This window comes from Balaenoptera physalus (genome assembly GCF_965194825.1).
Source record: "Balaenoptera physalus genome assembly, chromosome: 18".
Lineage (NCBI taxonomy): Eukaryota > Metazoa > Chordata > Mammalia > Artiodactyla > Balaenopteridae > Balaenoptera > Balaenoptera physalus.
Genome location: NC_138899.1, coordinates 18,262,501 through 18,281,826, shown reverse-complemented (window position 1 = coordinate 18,281,826; position 19,326 = coordinate 18,262,501). Strand labels below are relative to the sequence as shown.

At 36.0% G+C, this 19,326-nt stretch overlaps 1 protein-coding gene across 3 annotated transcripts in view; it reads left to right on the top strand.

Moving 5' to 3' along the window:
* GPC5 (glypican 5) overlaps positions 1 to 19,326 on the top strand; it is a gene marked incomplete at its 5' end in the record, with an annotated part of 1,365,225 nt that overhangs the window by 36,212 nt on the left and 1,309,687 nt on the right. For all 3 annotated transcript variants that reach the window (XM_082434643.1, XM_082434645.1, XM_082434644.1), the window contains one exon: positions 9,328 to 9,489. In XM_082434643.1, coding sequence (XP_082290769.1) covers positions 9,328 to 9,489 — 162 coding nt within the window. The remainder of the gene's footprint in view (positions 1 to 9,327; positions 9,490 to 19,326) is intronic.

Below are 19,326 nucleotides of genomic sequence, written 5' to 3'. Positions count from 1 at the left end.
CTAAAAAAATCCTGATTTTCAAGGATACAGGATAGAATTAGAGAACAGAATTTGAATAGTCCATAATTACTTATTTGTTTTATCCCATTTCACCCTCACAACAGTTTCAGCATAGAATAAAATACAGGTTTTAGTATTTGTCCTGTTTTCTTCTTCAGGGGTTTACATTATAAACAATATTTTTTTTGTCACTGTCTTTCAAATCCTTTCATTCTTTTTGATTTTTCACAATTCCTTATTTTCCACCCTCTGCTTCTCTTAAGGTAGTACCTTTGTGTGATTGGCTCCTGTGTTCTTCTAGTTTAGTCTTCTCTTCAGAATGTTTTTCTTTCATCTTTAATTCTTTCCTGAGTACTGTCACCTCCTATCTGAAGTTTTAAAATTCTGATTTGTGCTGTTCTTTCATGTTTTATGTCATCTTTTAGCTTGTTTTGAAATAGCATGGCTGAATTTTTTATTTTTTTGGGGGGGAGGACATGTCTTTCTGGCATGCTTTCTTTGTCTGTAGGGATGTTATTCTGTTCCTTACTCCCTTTTTTATTGTAATAACTCTGTGTGAGATTTGACCTCAATATTTTTTGATGTTCAGTTCACGTGAAGTTGGTTTTTTTTCCTTGGAAATTTAGGTTGAAATAGACTTCAGAATAGTTTTTGTGACTTTACAGAGTTTCTTCTTCTGTTGGTTTTGTGTAATGTTTAAAAGTATGGCTGCGTGTTTTCTGAAATTTCCTGGATTTATTTCCCTTCCCACTTTGGTCTGGACCTTCTCTGTGTCTCTTAACTCCTTCTTCTGTTGAATTTTAATTCCGCTTCCAGACGTTTCTCTTCTGCATGGGGTTCTTCCCTGGAAAGGAGCCTGCTGGATCTCTTTGGAGAGTTCACAGGGCTCTGGATTGCTCCTGCTAATTCATTCATTTTAATCTTGGCTCCTTTGCACACATCCAGTGATCGAGAGGGCGAAACTCTCCATTTCAGCTGCTGTTCACAAATTGGTCCACTGTGCTTTCTTGTGAAGTCTGGTTGGCTCTTTGGGGCTTCATCTGTCCTTAGGTCCTTCAGACATTATCCCTCTGCTTCATTTTTCTCTCTCCTGCGCAGACTCTGACACTGTGAAGATCTGTGGCTGTTGCTGTTTTTTCCCCACTCCACATATATTTTGAAGGTTGTGGGGATATTACGTCACCTAGTTTAGTTGTATTTTTTGGATTTGATTTCAAGTGGTTCTATCTGGTCCGTGTGGGGATCTGGAGATCGTGAAAACTATGCTGCCACTGCCACTGTCTTTCCAGAATGCCTCCCAATGTTCCTGTTTTAACATATTAACAAAAGTACACAAGCAGGTAGATGGCTGTTAACAGTTTCTTAAGTGGGGGAACAGAAAGGAAAACGTAGTAACCAGTACTGCTGCTTCTGGGTAGGCAATCCAGAAAAGCCCACACAATTCTGGTCGAGGGCCCCTTCAGCAAGGAGCCTGCTGTTTTATTTTTAGTTTCATTTTGTTTTTAGCACTTTAATTCTCGCAGAGTTTGGTTTTACTGATCAGAAACACGGCTGCTGCACCTGAGCTTGGGTTGCGTACTCTTGTTGTTTCATAAGCATCCTCGGTTATGCCATGTTCTTTGAAGCCAGGCTTTGAAATAGTTTAAAAATATATCTTGTTACCAGGTAGTATCTATTTGGGGTCCATTTGGCTTTGCTTTCTTATGATGCTAGTTCTATTTACAATGGGAGAACTGAAGTCTGGGCGTTTGATCAACAAGCATCTTATTATGTCCTTTGTGCTTACACTGTGAATAAAATGTAAGATATGGTCCTTTCCCTGAGGATGTGTAGTTCATCTCGCCTGTCTCTTGGACTGACACAGGAAACAAGGGAACTAGTTTCTTGTGGACTCTTTTCCCCCTCCACTGCGACCCTAACTCTTAAGTTACTACTGATAAAAATACCGTGCCAATTAGACATAACTAGGTCTTTGAATTATAGTCTTGATTTGGTTTGGAGTTTAGCTTTATGTTGGCATTACCAACTTCCAAGATGTTAAATGAAAGTCTGGATTAATCAATGCAGATCCTCATCAACTTGAGGGATGTGTCTGCTCTAAGTGGTCTAAGTTGCTAGCCATGCTTATTCAGAGTGTGCTGAGACATGATGGTTTCTCTTCTACATATGTTTAGAAAGTGGTCAAGGTAATTTGCAGCATCTTTCTAAGCGTACTTTCCACCATTTAAAATTGGGCACAGGGACTTCCCTGTTGCCGCAGTGATTAAGAATCTGCCTGCCAATGCAGGGGACACTGGTTCGATCCCTGGTCCAGGAGGATCCCACATGCCACGGAACAACTAAGCCCGTGTGCCACAACTACTGAGTCTACTCTCTAGAGCCCATGAGCCGCAACTACTGAGCCTGCTCTCCACAACTTCTGAAGCCCACACGCCCTAGAGCCTGCACACTACAACTACTGAGCCTGCTCTCCACAACTTCTGAAGCCCACACGCCCTAGAGCCTGCACACTACAACTACTGAGCCCGTGTGTTGCAACTACTGAAGCCCATGTACCTAGAGACCCTGCTCCACAACAAGAGAAGCCACCGCAATGGGAAGCCCGCGCACCACATCAAAGAGTAGCCCCTGCTCGCCACAACTAGAGAAAGCCCACGCTCAGCAACGAAGACCCAATGCAGCCAAGAAAATAAATTAAAAAAAAAAAATTAAAGAAAATTGGGCACAAAGGCAAATGGCAACTCTATAACTTTATATTTTAGTCTATTTTTATTTTTGAATAAAACTCCTTGGATGGTTCCTAACCTAAAATGTATTTTCTTGCAACTTTCCAAACAGATGACTTCTTTAGAAACAGGAATTGAAAATGGTCAGGTTTGTCTGTACACAAACCATTTATAGATTGAAGGCCATTGCTTTCCTCTCAGTAGAGTGGTGGTGAATACGATAGCTTGGAAATCACTCTGCCTGTTTCCGAACACCAGCTCCACCATTTTGTATTATGTAAGTATGTGTCACTGGGCAGCTTTTAAAGCCTCTTTATGTCTCCATTTCCTCACAAGTAAAATGTGGTAGTGATGGTACCTATGTCATAAGGTTAAAGTGACGACTAAATGAGATAACGCATATACATAGTAGATCCTTGATTGTTGGTTTAATGAATGAAAATTGAGTGTTTATGATGTATTATACTAGGCTCTGAGCTGGACAACTGGCATACGATAATGAATAAAAGTTCCTGCACTTGGAGCTGCACTTGGCGTTCCTGCACTTTGTAGTACAGATGAGGGAACTAATTAATTAGTAATCACATTTAGGAACATAACACTGCAACCACGATAAGTGCAATGGAGAGGAATGAGGGGCAGTCCAGAGGCATAGAGTAGGGACTGGAGCTGTTGGTGGGGTTCAGGAAAGTTCCTGTCGGAAGACTGAATTAAGATCTAAAGAAAAGTAGATGGGAATGAAGTCGGGGAAGGTGTGTGTTTGCCGCAAGACTGTCTAAGACAGAGGGAAGAGCATGCAGAATGGCTCTGTGGAAAGAGGGCACTTGGTGAATATGAGGAAATAAAAGAAGGCTGGTGTGTGAAGGGAACAGTACAGTGGCTGATGTTACTTGAGATGAGGCTGGAGCAGGAGGGAAGGAAGAAGTGGTCCAACTTGGGGCCTTCTTGGGCCATGTTTAAGAATGTGATCTAGCAAAGTGATGTTAGGTATTTAAATTCTGGAGAGAGATTCTATTATTGTTGTTGTTACTATTATCATTATTTTTATTCCCTAGCAGTCTTTCCTGTACCAAATATGCTTATATCCTTTAGTATTTATTCATTGGTTCTCTTCCCCAGTCTCTATCATTGTTTTTCTCTGAACTCTAATTCCTCAATCTTTCCATTTAGGAAGAAAGCTGAGAAGATAACTTTATTTTCTTTAAGTCAATTTTACTGTTTGAAGTGGAATTTGCCTTTGTATAACTTTAGGCAATATAAATAAAAAACAATTGCCAAAATGTTACCTACTGTGACACATTTTATGTGTCTGAGCCTTTGTGCAATGCTCAAGCACGCTGCTGTTTATTTGTCTAACTTACACAAACTGAAGCCTGAGGCTGAATCTGTGTGGAAAAGGAGGAGTTTGAAAGGTGGCTGGTGTGTGTGTGTGTGTGTGTGTGTGTGTGTACACACATGCACATTTGCATATTTTATGTTTGCTGATCTACAGTTGGTCAGTGAAGAGCTAATGTGGAAGCTGTGAAACTCTGCAGAGATCAAAGACCATAACGCTTACTCCTACCCTAAAATAAGGGAAGAACTGTATTATATTGGGCCATGTAAATACAATTGTCCTGAAACCTGGGTAGGCTTGGGATGCCCTGAGGCTCACCCCATGATGCACCCTCAGGGTTGTCCTCTTTAGGCACTATTCCACGCCGCATACCTTTTCCTCTGTTCTCTAGCGTATCTGCTATGGCTAACGGGGCTTGCCCTGGGCTCCTGTCTAGGATAAGAGTTGTTAATCATATTAGCAAGATTTGTTCCTAATTTTTTTTATTGCAGTAAAATATGAAATTTACCATCTTAACCACTTTATAAGTGCACAGTTCAGTGGTACTAAATACGTTTATGTTATACAAACCACTGCCACCATCTACCTCCAGAACTCTTTTCATCTTGCAAAACTGAAACTCTGTCCCCATTAAAGAGTAAGTCCCCAGTCTCCGCCCTCTGCCCAGCCCCAGCCAACCACCATTCTACTTTCTGTCTCTATGATTTTGGTGATCCTAAGAACCTCATATGAGTGGAGTTATATTTGTGTTTTTGTGACTGGCTTATTTCACCTAGTGTAATGTCCTCAAGGTTCATCCATGTTGTAGCATAAGTCAGAATTTCCTTCCTTTTTAAGATTGAATAATATTCCAGTGTATGTATATACCATATTTTGCTTACCATTCATCAATCCATGGACACTTGGGTTGCTTCCATGTTTTAGCTATCATGAATAATATGCTGAGAATATGGTGTACAAATATCTCTTCAAGACTGTTTTCAATTCTTTTGGGTATGTATACAGAAGTAGAATTGCTGGATCATATGGTAATTCTACTTGTAGGTTTTTGAGTAACTGCCATATTGTTTTCCACAGTGGTTTTACCATTTCACATTCCAGCCAACAGTACACAAGTATTCTAATAACTCCACATCCTCGCTAACACTTGTTATTATCTGTATTTTTCATAGTAGTCATTCTAATGGGTGTGAGGTGGTATCTCATTGTAGCTTTTATTTCCTTCCAGTTTTATTGAGATACAGTTGACATACAACACTGTATAAGTTTAAGGTATACAGCATAATGATTTGACTTGCATACATCATGAAATGGTTATCACAATATGTTTACTGAACATCTATCCTCTCTTATAGATACAAAATCAAAGAAATAGAAAAAAATTGTTTCCTTGTGGTAAGACTCTTAGGATTTACTCTCTTAACTTTCATATATAACATACAACGATGTTATTTATATTTATCACATTGTACTTTACATCTCTAGTACTTACTTATCTTTATAACTGGGAGTTTGTACCTTTTGACTATCTTCATCCAGTTCCCCCTTCTCCAACTCCCTGTACATATCTGATCTCTTTTTCTATGAGTTTGTTTGTTTTTGAAGTACAATTGGTGTACAACTCTATGTTAGTTCCTGTTACACAACATAATGATTTGATATTTCAATACATTTCAAAATAATTGCCATAAGTCTAGTTACAATATGTCACCATAAAAAGATATTATGTAGTCATTGACTATATTCCCCACACTTTACATTTCATACCTGTGTCTCATTTATTTTACAACTGGAAGTTTGTACCTCTTAATCTCCCTCACCTATTTCTTTCTTTCCCTATTCCCCTCCCCTCTGGCAACCACCTGTTTGTTTTCTGTATTTATGAGTCTGTTTCTGTTTTGTTGTGTTTGTTCATTTGTTTTGGTTTTTAGATTTCACATATAAGTGGAATCATACAGTATTTGTCTTTTACTGTTTGATCTATTTCACTTAGCATAGTACTCTCTAGTTCTATTCATGTTGTCACAAATGGCAAGATTTTATTCTTTTTCATGACTGAGTAACTTTATATATATATCACATATGATATATATATCACATATGATATATATATATCACATTATTTATCCATTCATTTATTGATGGGCACTTATGTTGCTTCCATATCTTAGCTATTGTAAATAATGCTGCAATGAGTATAGGGGTGCCTATATCTTTTCAAATTAGTGTTTTTGTTTTCTTCGAATAAATGCCCAGGGATAGAATTGTTGGATTATATAGTAGTTCTATTTTTCATTTTTTGAGGAATTTCCATACTGTTTTCCATAGCAGCTACACCAATTTACATTCTCGTCAACAATGCACAAGGGTTCCCTTTTTTCCACATCCTTGATAACACTTGTTATTTGCTGTCTTTTTGATAATAGCCATTTGGACAATGTGAGGTGAGATCTCATTATGGTTTTAATTTGCATTTCCCTGATGATTAGTGATCTTGAGCATCTTTTCATGTGTCTGTTGACCATCTGTATGTCTTCTTCGTAAAAATGTCTATCCAGAACCTCTGTCTATTTTTTAACTGCGTTGTTAGTTTTTTTGATATTGAGTTGTATGGGTTCTTTGAAGATTTTAGATATTAACCCCTATTGGATATATCAGTTACAAATATCTTCTCCCGTTCAGTGGGGGCCTTTTCATTTTGTTGATAGTTTTCTCTGCTGTGCAAAAGCTTTTCAGTTTGGCATAGGCTCATTTATTTATTTTGTTTTTGTTTCCCGTGCCTGAGGAGACATACCCAACAAAATATTGCTAAGATAGATATCAAAGAGCTTACTGTCTATGTTTTCTTCTAGAAGCTTTATGGTTTCAGGCCCTATATTTAGGTATTTAACCCATTTGGAATTTATTTTTGTGCATGGTGTGAGAGGGTAGCCAGTTTGATTCTTTTGTGTGTCGCTGTCCAGTTTTTCCAACACCATTATTGAAGAGGCTGTCTTTTCCCCATTGTATATTCTTGCCTCCTTTGTCATAAATTAATTGCCCATGTAAGTGTGGGTTCATTTCTGGACTCTCTATTCTGTTCCATTGATATATGTATGTGTTTTTGTGCCAGTACGATACTGTTTTGATTACTGTAGCTTTGTAGTATAGTTTGAAATCAGGGAGCATGATTCCTCCAGATCTGTTCTTCTTTCTCAAGATTGTTTTGGCTATTCAGGGACTTTTGTGTTTCCACACACATTTTAAAATTATTTGTTCTAGTTCTGTGAAAAATGCTCTTGGTATTTTGATAGGGATTGCATTGAATCTGTAGATAGCCTTGGGTAGTATGGTCATTTTAATAATATTAATTCTCCTAATCCATGAACATGGTATATCTTTCCATATGTTTATGTTGTCTTCAATTTCTTTCATCAGTGTCTTATTGTTTTCTGAGTACAGGTCTTTTACCTCCTTAGGTAGGTTTATTCCTAGATATTTTATTCTTTTGGATGTGATTGTAAATGAAATTGTTTCCTTAATTTCTCTTTCTGATAGTTCATTGTTAGTGTATAGAAATGCAACAGATTTCTGTATATTAATTTTGTATCCTGCAAATTTACTGAATTCATTGATGAGCTCTAGTAGGTTTTTGATGGTGTCTTGAGGATTTTCTATGTATAGTATCGTGTCATTTGCATACAGTGACAGTTTTACTTCTTCCTTTCCAGTTTGGATTCCTTTTGTTTCTTTTTCTTGTCTGCTGCTGTGGCTAGGGCTTCCAACACTATGTTGAATAAAAGTGGCAAGAGTGGATATCCTTTTCTTGTACCTGATCTTAGAAGAAATGCTTTTAGTTTCTCACCACTGAGTATTATGTTAGCTTGGGTTTGTCATATATGGCTTTTACTATGTTGAGATATGTTTCCTCTCTGCCCACTTTCTGGAGTGTTTTTATCATAAATGGATGTTGAATTTTGTCAAAAGCTTTTTCTGTATCTATTGAGATGATCATATGATTTTTATTCTTCAATATGTTAATCTGGTTATCACACTGATTGATTGATTGGGGATATTGAACCATCCATTCATCACTGGGATAAATTACACTTGATCATGATGTATGAGTTTTTTAATATAATATTGAAAATTTGGTTTGCTAATACTTTGTTGAGGATTTTTCATCTATTTTCATCAGCAGTATTCACCTGTAATTTTCTTTTTGTGACACCTTTGCCTGGTTTTTGTATCAGGGTGATGCTGTGTTTGTAGAATGAGTTCCAAAGCTTCCTTCCTCTGCAATATTTTGGAATAGTTTGAGAAGGATAGGTGTTAACTCTTCTCTAAATGTTTGGTAGAATTCACCTGTGAAGCCGTCCTGAACTACTTTTTTTTTTCTTTATTACTGATTCAGTTTCATTACTGGTAGTTAGACTCTTCATAGTTTCTGTTTCTTCCTGGTTCAGTCTTGGGATATTGTGCATTTCTAGAAATTTGTCCATTTCTTTTAGGTTGCCCATTTTACTGGGCTATAATTGTTTGTAGTAATCTCTTGTGACCCTTTGTATGTCTGTGGTGTCAGTTGTAACTTCTCCTTTTTCATTTGTAATTTTATTAATTTGGGCCCTCATGATTTTTTTCTTGATGAGTCTGGCTAATGGTTTATCAATTTTGTCTATCTTTTCAAAGAATCAGCTCTTAGTTTCATTGATCTTTTCTACTGTTTTTTTTTTTTCAAATTCTCTCTTTCATTTATTTCTGCTTTATGATTTCTTTCCTTCTACTAACATTGTTTTTTGTTGTTGTTGTCATTGTTGTTCTTATTTTTCTAGTTCCTTTAGGTATAAGGTTTGGTTGGTCTTTTGAGATTTTTTTTTTTTTGTTTCCTGAAGTAAGCTTGTATTGCTATAAACTTCACTCTTAGAACTTCTGCTGCATCCTATAGATTTTAGATTGTTGTGTTTTCATTTTCATTTGTCTCTAGGTATTTTTTGATTTCTTCTTTGATTTCTTCAGTGATCCATTTGTTGTTTAGTAGCATATTTTTTAACCTTCCTGTGTTTGTGTTTTTTGCCTGCTGGTGGATGGGGCCAGTTCCTGGCACAGCTTGCTGTGGGGTCCAGGGTATCCTAAGGCTGGTGTCGACCCACTGGTATCATTTTGCTGGTGGGCATATAGAACATGAACCTGTAATGTGCAGTGCTGATCATTAATGTCAGATACATAACATGTAATGTTTGTTAAATGAACAGGTAATTATTATGAAAAATATTCTATGTATTCCAGGGCCTGATCTTCAGGTTTGCATAGCCAAAAAACCTGCATGTTGCTCCAGGAAGATGGAGGAAAGTTATCAAATCGCAGCTCTCCAAGATATGCAGCAGGTGCTTCAAACATCCAGCTCTACATTAAAGTTTCTGATATCTCGAAATGCAGCTGCCTTTCAAGGTAAATGTATCTTGATTTCTGAAACTGAGCATAAATCTTGCTATGTAATTTACCTATTATTATTATTATACTGGTAAATTTGTCTAGGTTTACTTCTTTGTCTTTGCATATTATTCTGGTATAAAATGAGGTTTTAGCTTTTTCTGACCTTCACAGCTTGTTTCTGAGGTTATTCTGGGGCATATAAATAGACTTGGAGTAGAGTCTGTAATGTTAGTGAAATTTATGCCTTTCTGGGGGTTCTGCCAAATCCCACAATACTCTGACCCATGGTTTTACTTCAGTATGAACAGACATGATTATTAGATTTTATTAAAATAGTCTATAAAACAAAGTCTCATCACTTTTAACTGGGTAATAATAGATTCATTTTCAAAAACATAATTAAAAAATATTTGTCTAATTTTTTCTTCTACTACTTCATGTGATTTTCCTAAGAACACCAGTGTGATATATCGAAGGGTAGACAAGTCTGATAAATAGTAAAATAGGAAATATTAATTGGATGTTTAAGGGTCAGCTATGACCAGAACTCAACCTTAATTCAAACAATATATTCAGAAATAAAATTAATGGGTTATAAAATTACAACACACATTGGAAAACAGATGATCTTTTTCTTATTTTAGTCATCTCCTCTGTACAATTCCTTATTGCTACAATAAAATAGCTTAATTTATTTTTCCTTTTATAAAGCATTAGCTATTCTGTATATGATTAGAATGAAAATATTTAGATTACACTGCTTTTCAAACAAAGTTATTGCTTTTGTTCAATGCAAAATATAACTTCTGCTAGTATTCCTTTTTAATAAGTATATTAATGTCAATCTATTTAAATAATTTGTGCTTTGTTTACATACAGAACTAAATCACAAGGCTGATTAATTTTTAAAACTCAACTTATTAAATAAAATAAATGTAATAAATCAGGACAGAATTTAAGTTGAATTAAATTGTAGCTCATGATGAATTGATGATTTTTTTTATAGAAATTGTGACATGTCAGATTTTAAGATGTTTTAATCCAGTAATATTTTTAGATGTCTTAGAAAACAACCTTATTTACGCTATGGAATTTATTCATGTGAAATTGTTGGAGGCAAATATATTGATATGCCTTTTAAGCAAAGATTGGTGGCTTGAACTGACTGAACTAGAAGATATTAACCACCCACAGAAAGTGATGTAATGATTTTTTCTTATGAAAATGATAGTGTGTACAATATGGAAAATACATTTTAGGGGTAAAGGGGGCAGTGAATACATCAACCTTACCAAAACAGGGAGTTGTGGATGGGAATTGTGGACCATATGCTTGAAAAGGTAAGTTGGACTCACGTGGAAGAAGACTTAAAACATCAGCTTGAGTTTGAGAGAGTCATTAAAGATTTTTGAACAGGGAAGCTTCATTATGATTTCTCATCTTTTAATGTCAAAACTAAATCCCTCCAAGTAAGAAGGTATGGCCGAAGAAGATCATGACAAATCAAACGTAGTTTTTTGGATAGCAGTGTTAACCATATAGCTGAAAGAAAGTGCCAGCAGTTACTATCACATAGGGACTCAATGAATGGTAGTTGAACATTTTCTTCTGTCTTCAAATATACTCTAAAAACCTTTTCACCTATTGTTGGATAAGTTGATCAAGATAGAGCACATTAAACTCAAACGATTGGGAAAAATATAAAACCTGGAATGTTTAGACTTTTAACATGGGTTTAGGCTGCTGAAAACTTTTGGTGATATTGCTAAAAGTTTGGTGACAACTTATCAGTAGTATAGGGACATGAGATTATCTCTACTGGAGTGTCAGGTAATATTATGTATAATTTTTGTTATTTTTTGTTTAATAAATTGTACCTGATATATTTAATAGGGTAAGTTTTGCTGTGTATTTAAATATCAATTATAAAAGTGAAAAAAGTAGGGCCTTTCTTAAATATAATTTGTTATAATAAATTGTCATGTTCTCCCTTTGTGGCATGTCAATTTTATTTAAGAATCATGAGAAAGCAAGACAGCTTTAGAAGAAATTTTCCTAAAGGCTAACTTTACTGGAACAAATTCTCTTACAAGAAGAATACCTGCTTTTAATTTAATGAATAGAATAAGTAGCTTTAGGCTTAGTTCCGTAAAAACAAGCTAAATATATGTGCTAAAAGCCATTTGAGAGATCACATTTGCTGTATCATAACTGAACAGGCTACTTTATCAATAAGTAAAAGCCCTCTGTCTAGTTTCTATGTAATTAAAATGTCTGAACACAAATCAGCCTTTGTTTTTCCTAAGAAGAAAGAAGCTAATACATTTTAGTGGGAAACTTAGTCTGCTTGAGAGCAATTTAATGGAGGAAATCATTTCACTGCTTAAGTCCTGTAAGTAGATGTAAGTAGATGTGCTACATTTCGATCTTTTTATTTTTTAATATTTCACTTCTATTTCCTACTTCAACAGTACTACCCTGTCCTTTTAGCCATATTGTGGCTAAAATCCCATATACTGGGATGTAGTATGGTCCCTTCTCTCATAGATCTTACGGGGTTCCACGGGAGCATGTTTTTGAAGTAAACCTTTGGATATGACTGGTGGGGATGATCACTTGGGTGTGTGGGTGTAGCGGACCCCACACGACTGTAAGATGAAGGCTGGGAGGTTGGGATTGCTCCAAAGAGAGGAGACAGTGCCAGCAACTGGTACCAGAAGACATAAGGTTAGTCCACGTACAGCCCACATTCAGCTCTGGAATTTAGCCCTGGAAGGTAATATCACTGGGATTGGAATCAGCCTCCTTACTGGGATAATTCTACTTTTTTCAGTTAAGGTGTTTGTTATAGGTTTCCTGAAAATAAAACAGGCAAACAAAGATATGTTTTTGGAAGAACCCGTAAGTACGACCTGGGCTTCACTGTGTCCTATGGGTTGTCATTCACGTAGCATACAGCGTCTGATAAGATGAAAGGAGCAAGCGGGTATCCCTGTGTCTGTTGCTCTTCATAAATTAGCGGTGCTGTTTGCACAGAGACTGCTGGCTTCGCCAGAGTGCAGGCAACAACTGCTCTTCATTTTCAGGGGCTTGATTATGTTCGTGAATAAAGCGGGCAGCCTGCAATAATGCGAAAGAGTTTGTTTCCCTTCAGCTGCTTTCTGAGTGTGGGATTGCCTGCCTTAAAAACCTTTTGCAGGGTGGTAGGGGGTGGTGGTGGTGGGATGAATTGGGAGATTGGGATTGACATGTATACACTAATATGTATAAAATAGATGACTAATAAGAACCTGCTGTATAAAAAATAAATAAAAATAGAGATCATACTTTAAAAAAGAAAAAAAAATTTGCAAATATTTTTTATAAATGTTTTATTTATTTATACACTAAAGTTTGGTGTGACTCATGAAGAAATAAAGGAAGTTGACAGAGAATGTGTCAACCACTGTAAAAAAAGCAACTCCTACCCAGCTTTCAAATTTGTCAGTTTTAAAATCTCTGTTTAAATAAGAGAATAGGGCTTAGTTTTTGTTTTCTTCAATGTAAAACTATACAGAATTTTCGGCATAATTTTCAAAAATAAACTGAAGGAATATTTGGGAGAATACAGAAGCTTGTCTTTTGTTTAAACGTTATAAAGATAAGGTTAAGAAGTTTTATCTTTCCTTAGAGATAGATCTTTTCCTATTTCTCTCATCTTCAAATAGCTCACATATTTCTAAAATATATGGTATATACTAAGTCTTTATTCTGGAAGTTTCCAGTTTTTTATATGGCATTTAAAAAGTGTGCATTATCACAAAAGACTCAGTGATGAACGATATCTAGAATAAGAAGGAGTTAATATTTTTGTTGACGATTTCATTCTCTGGGCTAATTAAATTTTCATTCTTGATTAAAAGTACTTGAAAGATTGGTAAGCTTGTCCTCTTGGGTTGAAATGTTAGATTTAGGACTTTAATAAAAATTACATTCCTATTTTTAATGAAATATAGGAATGTGTTCAAAATTAAATATCTTTGTTTAAAAAGCAGGCAAATTAAGAGTGAGAATGTGAATGTAATTAAAGTATTGTCCTCTTTTACACTAACAGATATTACCTGCTGTGAAGTGTATAGCTAGTGTATAGCTACTGTAAAACCAGTGTAAAATGTATGTACATATCCACATACATATAGTCGAAGGCACAAGGATGTAGTGAATATTTGACTATCTTAATGTATGAGAAGATGAGTAGATTTATATAAATGTTACAATAGCAGGCCTGGAGTACATTAATCTTATTTTGTTCACTTTTGTTATGCTTTACAGAGGTGAACAATATTTAAAATTATTCCTTGGAAGAGCATTATGTGCAAGGATAAAGGAACAGTGTTATTTCTAACACTGAGAATTACCTGATCAAAGGCCCAAGGGTAAGAGAACAGGTAGCCTTAGACTGGCAGTTCTGAGGAGACGTGTTGGCTTTTCTCTTTCTCTAGCACCTAGAGCAGATACTCAGTAAATGTAATTAAATGAACTGCATGAATACATGGATAAATGAATGAATGGATGAATGATACTTAGCAGGAATCTGGTTCTGAAATAAAATGAAAGAGTTCTGCTCTCCCTCTCCCCCTTCATCCTTCCCTCCCCTTCATGCATTTAATATCTCTGTTGAGTACCTACTAAGTGCCAGCACCGCCAGGTGCTTAGATTCTACCTTGCCCAAATTTTCAATCTATTTTACTTTTATTGGCTCCTTCAGGCTTCTGATATGCCAACATTTGTTTACTGATTTTATAAACTAAGAAGGAGGGAATTCTCTGGCTGTCCAGTGGTTAGGACTCAGCACTTTCACTGCCGAGGGCCTGGGTTCAAGATCCCACAAGCTTCATGGCATACGCCGCACCCCCCCACCCCCACTCCCAATAACTAGGAAGGAGCACATTGTAATGTTTCTGTCGGTGGTGTATTCTGAATGTGATTGCATTTTCCCCTTAGTTTGAAGCAGCGCATGGTTTAGTGTGTTATCTCACACGGCAGCCACCAGTGCAATTGGTCTTTATCCAACTGTCTTGTATCTCTGAAATGTTAAAAATTGTTTCTTTTGAATCTGTGTCAGCAAGCTGCTATTAATTATGAAAATGACTAATTTTAATATATTCTGGATGAAAGTTCCAAGAGCTTAAGTTACTTTTCAGCTGGAAATAAAGCTTGCTTTGCATGAAGCAAAAAAATTGAAAAGCATAGAACTAAGTGTGGAAACACATTGAAGTGTAGAACTAAGAGGTTACTTTGCCATATTTCTTTTTTAAATTTTAGGAAGTAAACTTTTAGCTGTTTTAATTCTGACTGATGATAGGTTATGATAATATCAACTATTGCTATGATAATCTTATCTAGAAAGCACAGTAACCTGCTTATGGTAGGCTAAACAATTCTTTCTTGATTTTATATTAAATACATTTTCAGTTAAATCTTTTCAATGTGAGAACTGTGCATTTATTGCCTAGAAGATGAGTTGGCATTTCATCAGGGTCTTTATCATTTTGTTGTCTTCATATTAGTTTAATCTTACTTTTACATGAGGGATCACAAGGGATGATTCTTAAAAGGTAACTATGTATTCAGTAAAGGCCAGGACATGTGGGAGGTTACAACTAGCTATGTTTTTGAGATTTATCTGTCCCCCTATCTCTTATTCATCTATGTGAATTGATTTACAAAGTTTCTTTTTATAGATATGTGGCATTTATTTACCCTCCCTGTGATGAACATTTTAATAATTCCCAACTTATATTTGCACTTGTAGTGCTGCAACAAACATTCTTGTTCACGTCTCTGAGGGCATGTGTTTCTCTGGGGTTTATATGTAGAAGTGAAATTGTGGCTTATAGGCTGTGACCTCGTCAACTTGACCAGATATTGCAGAATTACTCTTCTAAAGAGCTGAACCTATTTAAACTCCCACAAGCAGTTGGTGTGCTTTGTCCTTATTCCACATCCTTCCCAACACTTCCCAATAATTCTGAAATTATTGTCAGAATTTTAAAAAAATTCTAAAAAAATTTTAAAAAATTTTAAATTAAAAAAGAATTTTAAAATAAAATTTGATGAACTGATAGATGTGAAATGGTATCTTGTTTTCAAAACGTGCAGTTCCCTAATTACTGGGGTATCTGAATGTCTTTCCAAAAATACTTCTTTATTTTGCATGTTCTTTATTTTCTCTTATGAATATGTCTTGTGAATCTGTATACACAGGGGATATGTACCATGTTGTAAGTGTTTCTGTATGTATTAAAAATTTTCTTCTAGGTACAGATATTGCCACGTCTTAATGTTTTAGCTAAAATAATTCAAATTTCTTTCCATATTCTATGGCAATTCAAGCTCTCCAGAAGTTTTCTGCACATTTCCACAGTCTGCAGTCTCATGGTTACTCCTGCCTCTGCTTCCCTGCTTTTTTTCATTTGGTTTTGTGTATCTTTTCTATCATATTAATTCAGTATGAAAATTTTTTTCTTAATTACCACTTCCATAGACACACACATACATGTACACACATTAACCTAAGTTGTATGTATAAAATGAATTTTATGAGACGATGGTGATAAAGGAAGGTGAAATCTAAAAATCACAAATAATTTCAAATTGAACATGGATTCCTGTGTTTGCAAGTGTTTTCTAGCCCACCCTCCACCATCAATCCATGGAACTACCATTCTCACATCATTCTCTCTGGCCCTTGTATCTCCCACTTTCTTGTGTGATACTCTGCTCTTCTCCTCAGATGGTGAGATGAGGGGATCTTCTGGTTCCTACATTTATTATATGAGCATGGAAATAGCAACCATCACTTGGCTCTTGAGGGTGCATTTAAAAGAAATACTTTTGTTTTAGGTTAAAAAACCTTTTATCTTTTTATGTTAAAAATTTCCCCAGCTTTATTGAGATATAATTGACATTGTGTGAATGTAAGATGTACAACCCATTGATTTGATACTCTTATGTATTGCAACATGGGTACCACTGTGGTGTTAGCTAACACCTCCATCAAGTCACATAATTACCAGTTCTTTTTTGCAGCAAGAACATTTAAGATCTACTCTTTCCGCAACTTTCAAGTATATACTACAGTACTGTTAACTGTAATCACAGTGATGTTCATTATATCCCCAGAACTTAATCATTTTGTAACTAGAAGTTTGTACTCTTTGACCAGGGTCATTTCTCCACCCTCCAGCCCCTGCTAAGCACCATTCTACTCTCTAAACTTAGTACTTGTTGATCAACCTATTGTCTGTTAGATATTTTAGAAACAATGAATTTCCTAAATCCCACATTCATACAAATTACAGTGACCTTTTATAAAGTATAGACAAGGTATATAATCTTTTTTTTCCTAGTATTTAAATTGAGTCTGTTTTATATTTTCAGATGTTAATGTTGATAACATTAGTAATCTATGGAAAGAAAGAAACAATTATTAACTACTTTTGAAACAGAGCTCATTTATCTTAGAAGTGTTTACTTCTAAAAGTAGTAATAAGCTATTAAAGTTAATCAGGCATTTTTAGAAGGTTCAAAATATGTTTTCTTTAAAATATTTTTCTCATTTTGCTTATAACTAAATATATAAAAAAAGAAAATAAGCTGAATTAATATCAAATTTTTCTAAATATTGTGTGGCAGTAAACTTCAAGGGAAACTTGTGATGTCACTAATGTGTGGTTGACACTCACTTTGTAATGTAATATTTATGAATTCTTTTAAAAACCTTTTACTCCATGAACAAACTTTTTCATTATGTTGATAATGCAATCTAAAATGTACATGATATTAAAAAGTGAAATTCATGCTTTCCCCCACCCCCAGATTAGATTTGTGCATTTAACATCTGAATATGGATTTTTTTTGATGATGTCAGCTAATATATTTTGTCAGTGTGTGTCTTGGAATTAATATTTCTAACAGGAAGCAGTTTTAATATTGAAAGTAGGGTATTTCCCTGTTTATAAGAGGCTGGTAGAAAGGTAAAGACTGAGGGATCCTTTGAATATATCTAAATTAATTTAATGTGAAGAACACAATTACAGTAAAAGTAATAATTTCATTATATGTTTTTACTGATTATAAATTTCATTAACAAATTCTGTTGAAATATATCCTTGATGCACTTACCAGCTCTTTTGATAGATCATTTTTTTTAATAGCTATTTTTGAGTCGACATATTTAGTTTTATGAAGGGTGACTTGTCTCTATTAAATGTCCAATGTATTTTAAGGCCCTACCAAATTTTATCTAAGCTAGGTAATGCTATGATTTAATGATCAATTTATTTATATTATTTTTACAAGAAAGATAAAATATTGGCATTATTAAAATATTAAAGAAATTATTTTAAAACTCAACAATGTATCTTTTCACATTTTGCGTACTACCTCGTAAGTAGTAGTTTAGCGTGAGATATTAATTTGTGTCTCACTCTGGTTGTTGTGTGGCATATGCCACATGAAAACCTTTTGTTCTTCCTCTGCCTTATTGGTTGAACCCCAAATTTGGGGGTGATCACCTGCTATGGCAATGTGCTTAGGGACAGTGGACCCTGCTGGAGCTCTAGGGGATGGTGTGAAATGGAATAGGAAGTGTGTGTATGGTGGTGAAGGTTTGAATAGCTGTGGTGGGAAATGGGAAAGAAAATGAACCAAAATCCAGTTAGAAGGCTAACATTGGAGTCAACTAATTAATAGTAAAACCAGTATGCATGATGGTATGGCTGTTTTTAACCCTGTTTAGTTCTTGCCTAGGGAGAGGGTTCCAGTAGAGAAGTGCTGATACATGGTTGAGCCTGGGTGACAGGAAATTCATTTATTCTCCCACAAATATTCCTGGGGCAGCCTGTCAGTGCCAGCATAGTTCTCAGTGCTTGGTATGCTTCAGTGAATGAACAAAAGATCCCTATCCTCAAAGGTTGCATTTCAGCAAATAGAAAATACATATTTATAACACAGATATAAGTTAGAACGTATTAAATGCTTTGAGATAAAGTAGCATGGAGCAAGGGGAGTGGGATTGGGAGGGGTGCAACTTTCAACTGGCCGGTCAAAGAAAAGTTGGCATTTGAGCAAAGATTTGAAGAAAGTGCAGGTGTTGGCTCTGTGGATGTCTGGGAGGAAAACATTCTAGGCAAAGGGAATAACCCGAATGCAGGAGTGTGTGTGCCTTGAATGTCAGAGGAATAGCAACAGGGAGGCTGGTTTGGGGTGGTGCACAGTGGGTGATGTGGAGGAGATTGGAGAGGCTACCGCAGAGGCAACGGGAGCCCTCGTGTGGGGCTTCTTAGGCTTTTCTTCTGAACCAGGAGTTTTAAACCATAGGTGTGGCTTGATTTAAAAAAACAAAACAAAACAAAGAAACCTCTATCTAATTGTTGAGGGGCCTGTAGAGGGGGCTAGGGTGGACTGAGAAGCCCACTTAGGAGATGATTATAACATTCCAGAAGAGACGTCATGGTGGCTTAGACCTGAGTGGTGGCAGTGCAGGTGGTAAGAAGTGGTCAGATTCTGGATATGTTATGAGCGTCAGTGGGTTCAGGGTGTAGCAGGAGAAAAAATGAGGCCAAGGACGGGCCGATTGTGGTAAAATATACCAGGGGTGTGTTTGTGAGGTGAGTGCCTGCGTGTAGTGGAGGCTGGTTAAAGATGCTGAGACTGTAGGATGGGTTTCCACACACACTGGACTTTGGAATCTCTGTTGGTAGAGCTGGAGTCTGAGACAAACTGTCACCTGTTTCTAAAGTTCTCAGTAAAAGAGGGATGTCAGTGGGTGTAACAGGGGCGTTGGTTGATTATCCGATGGAGGATATT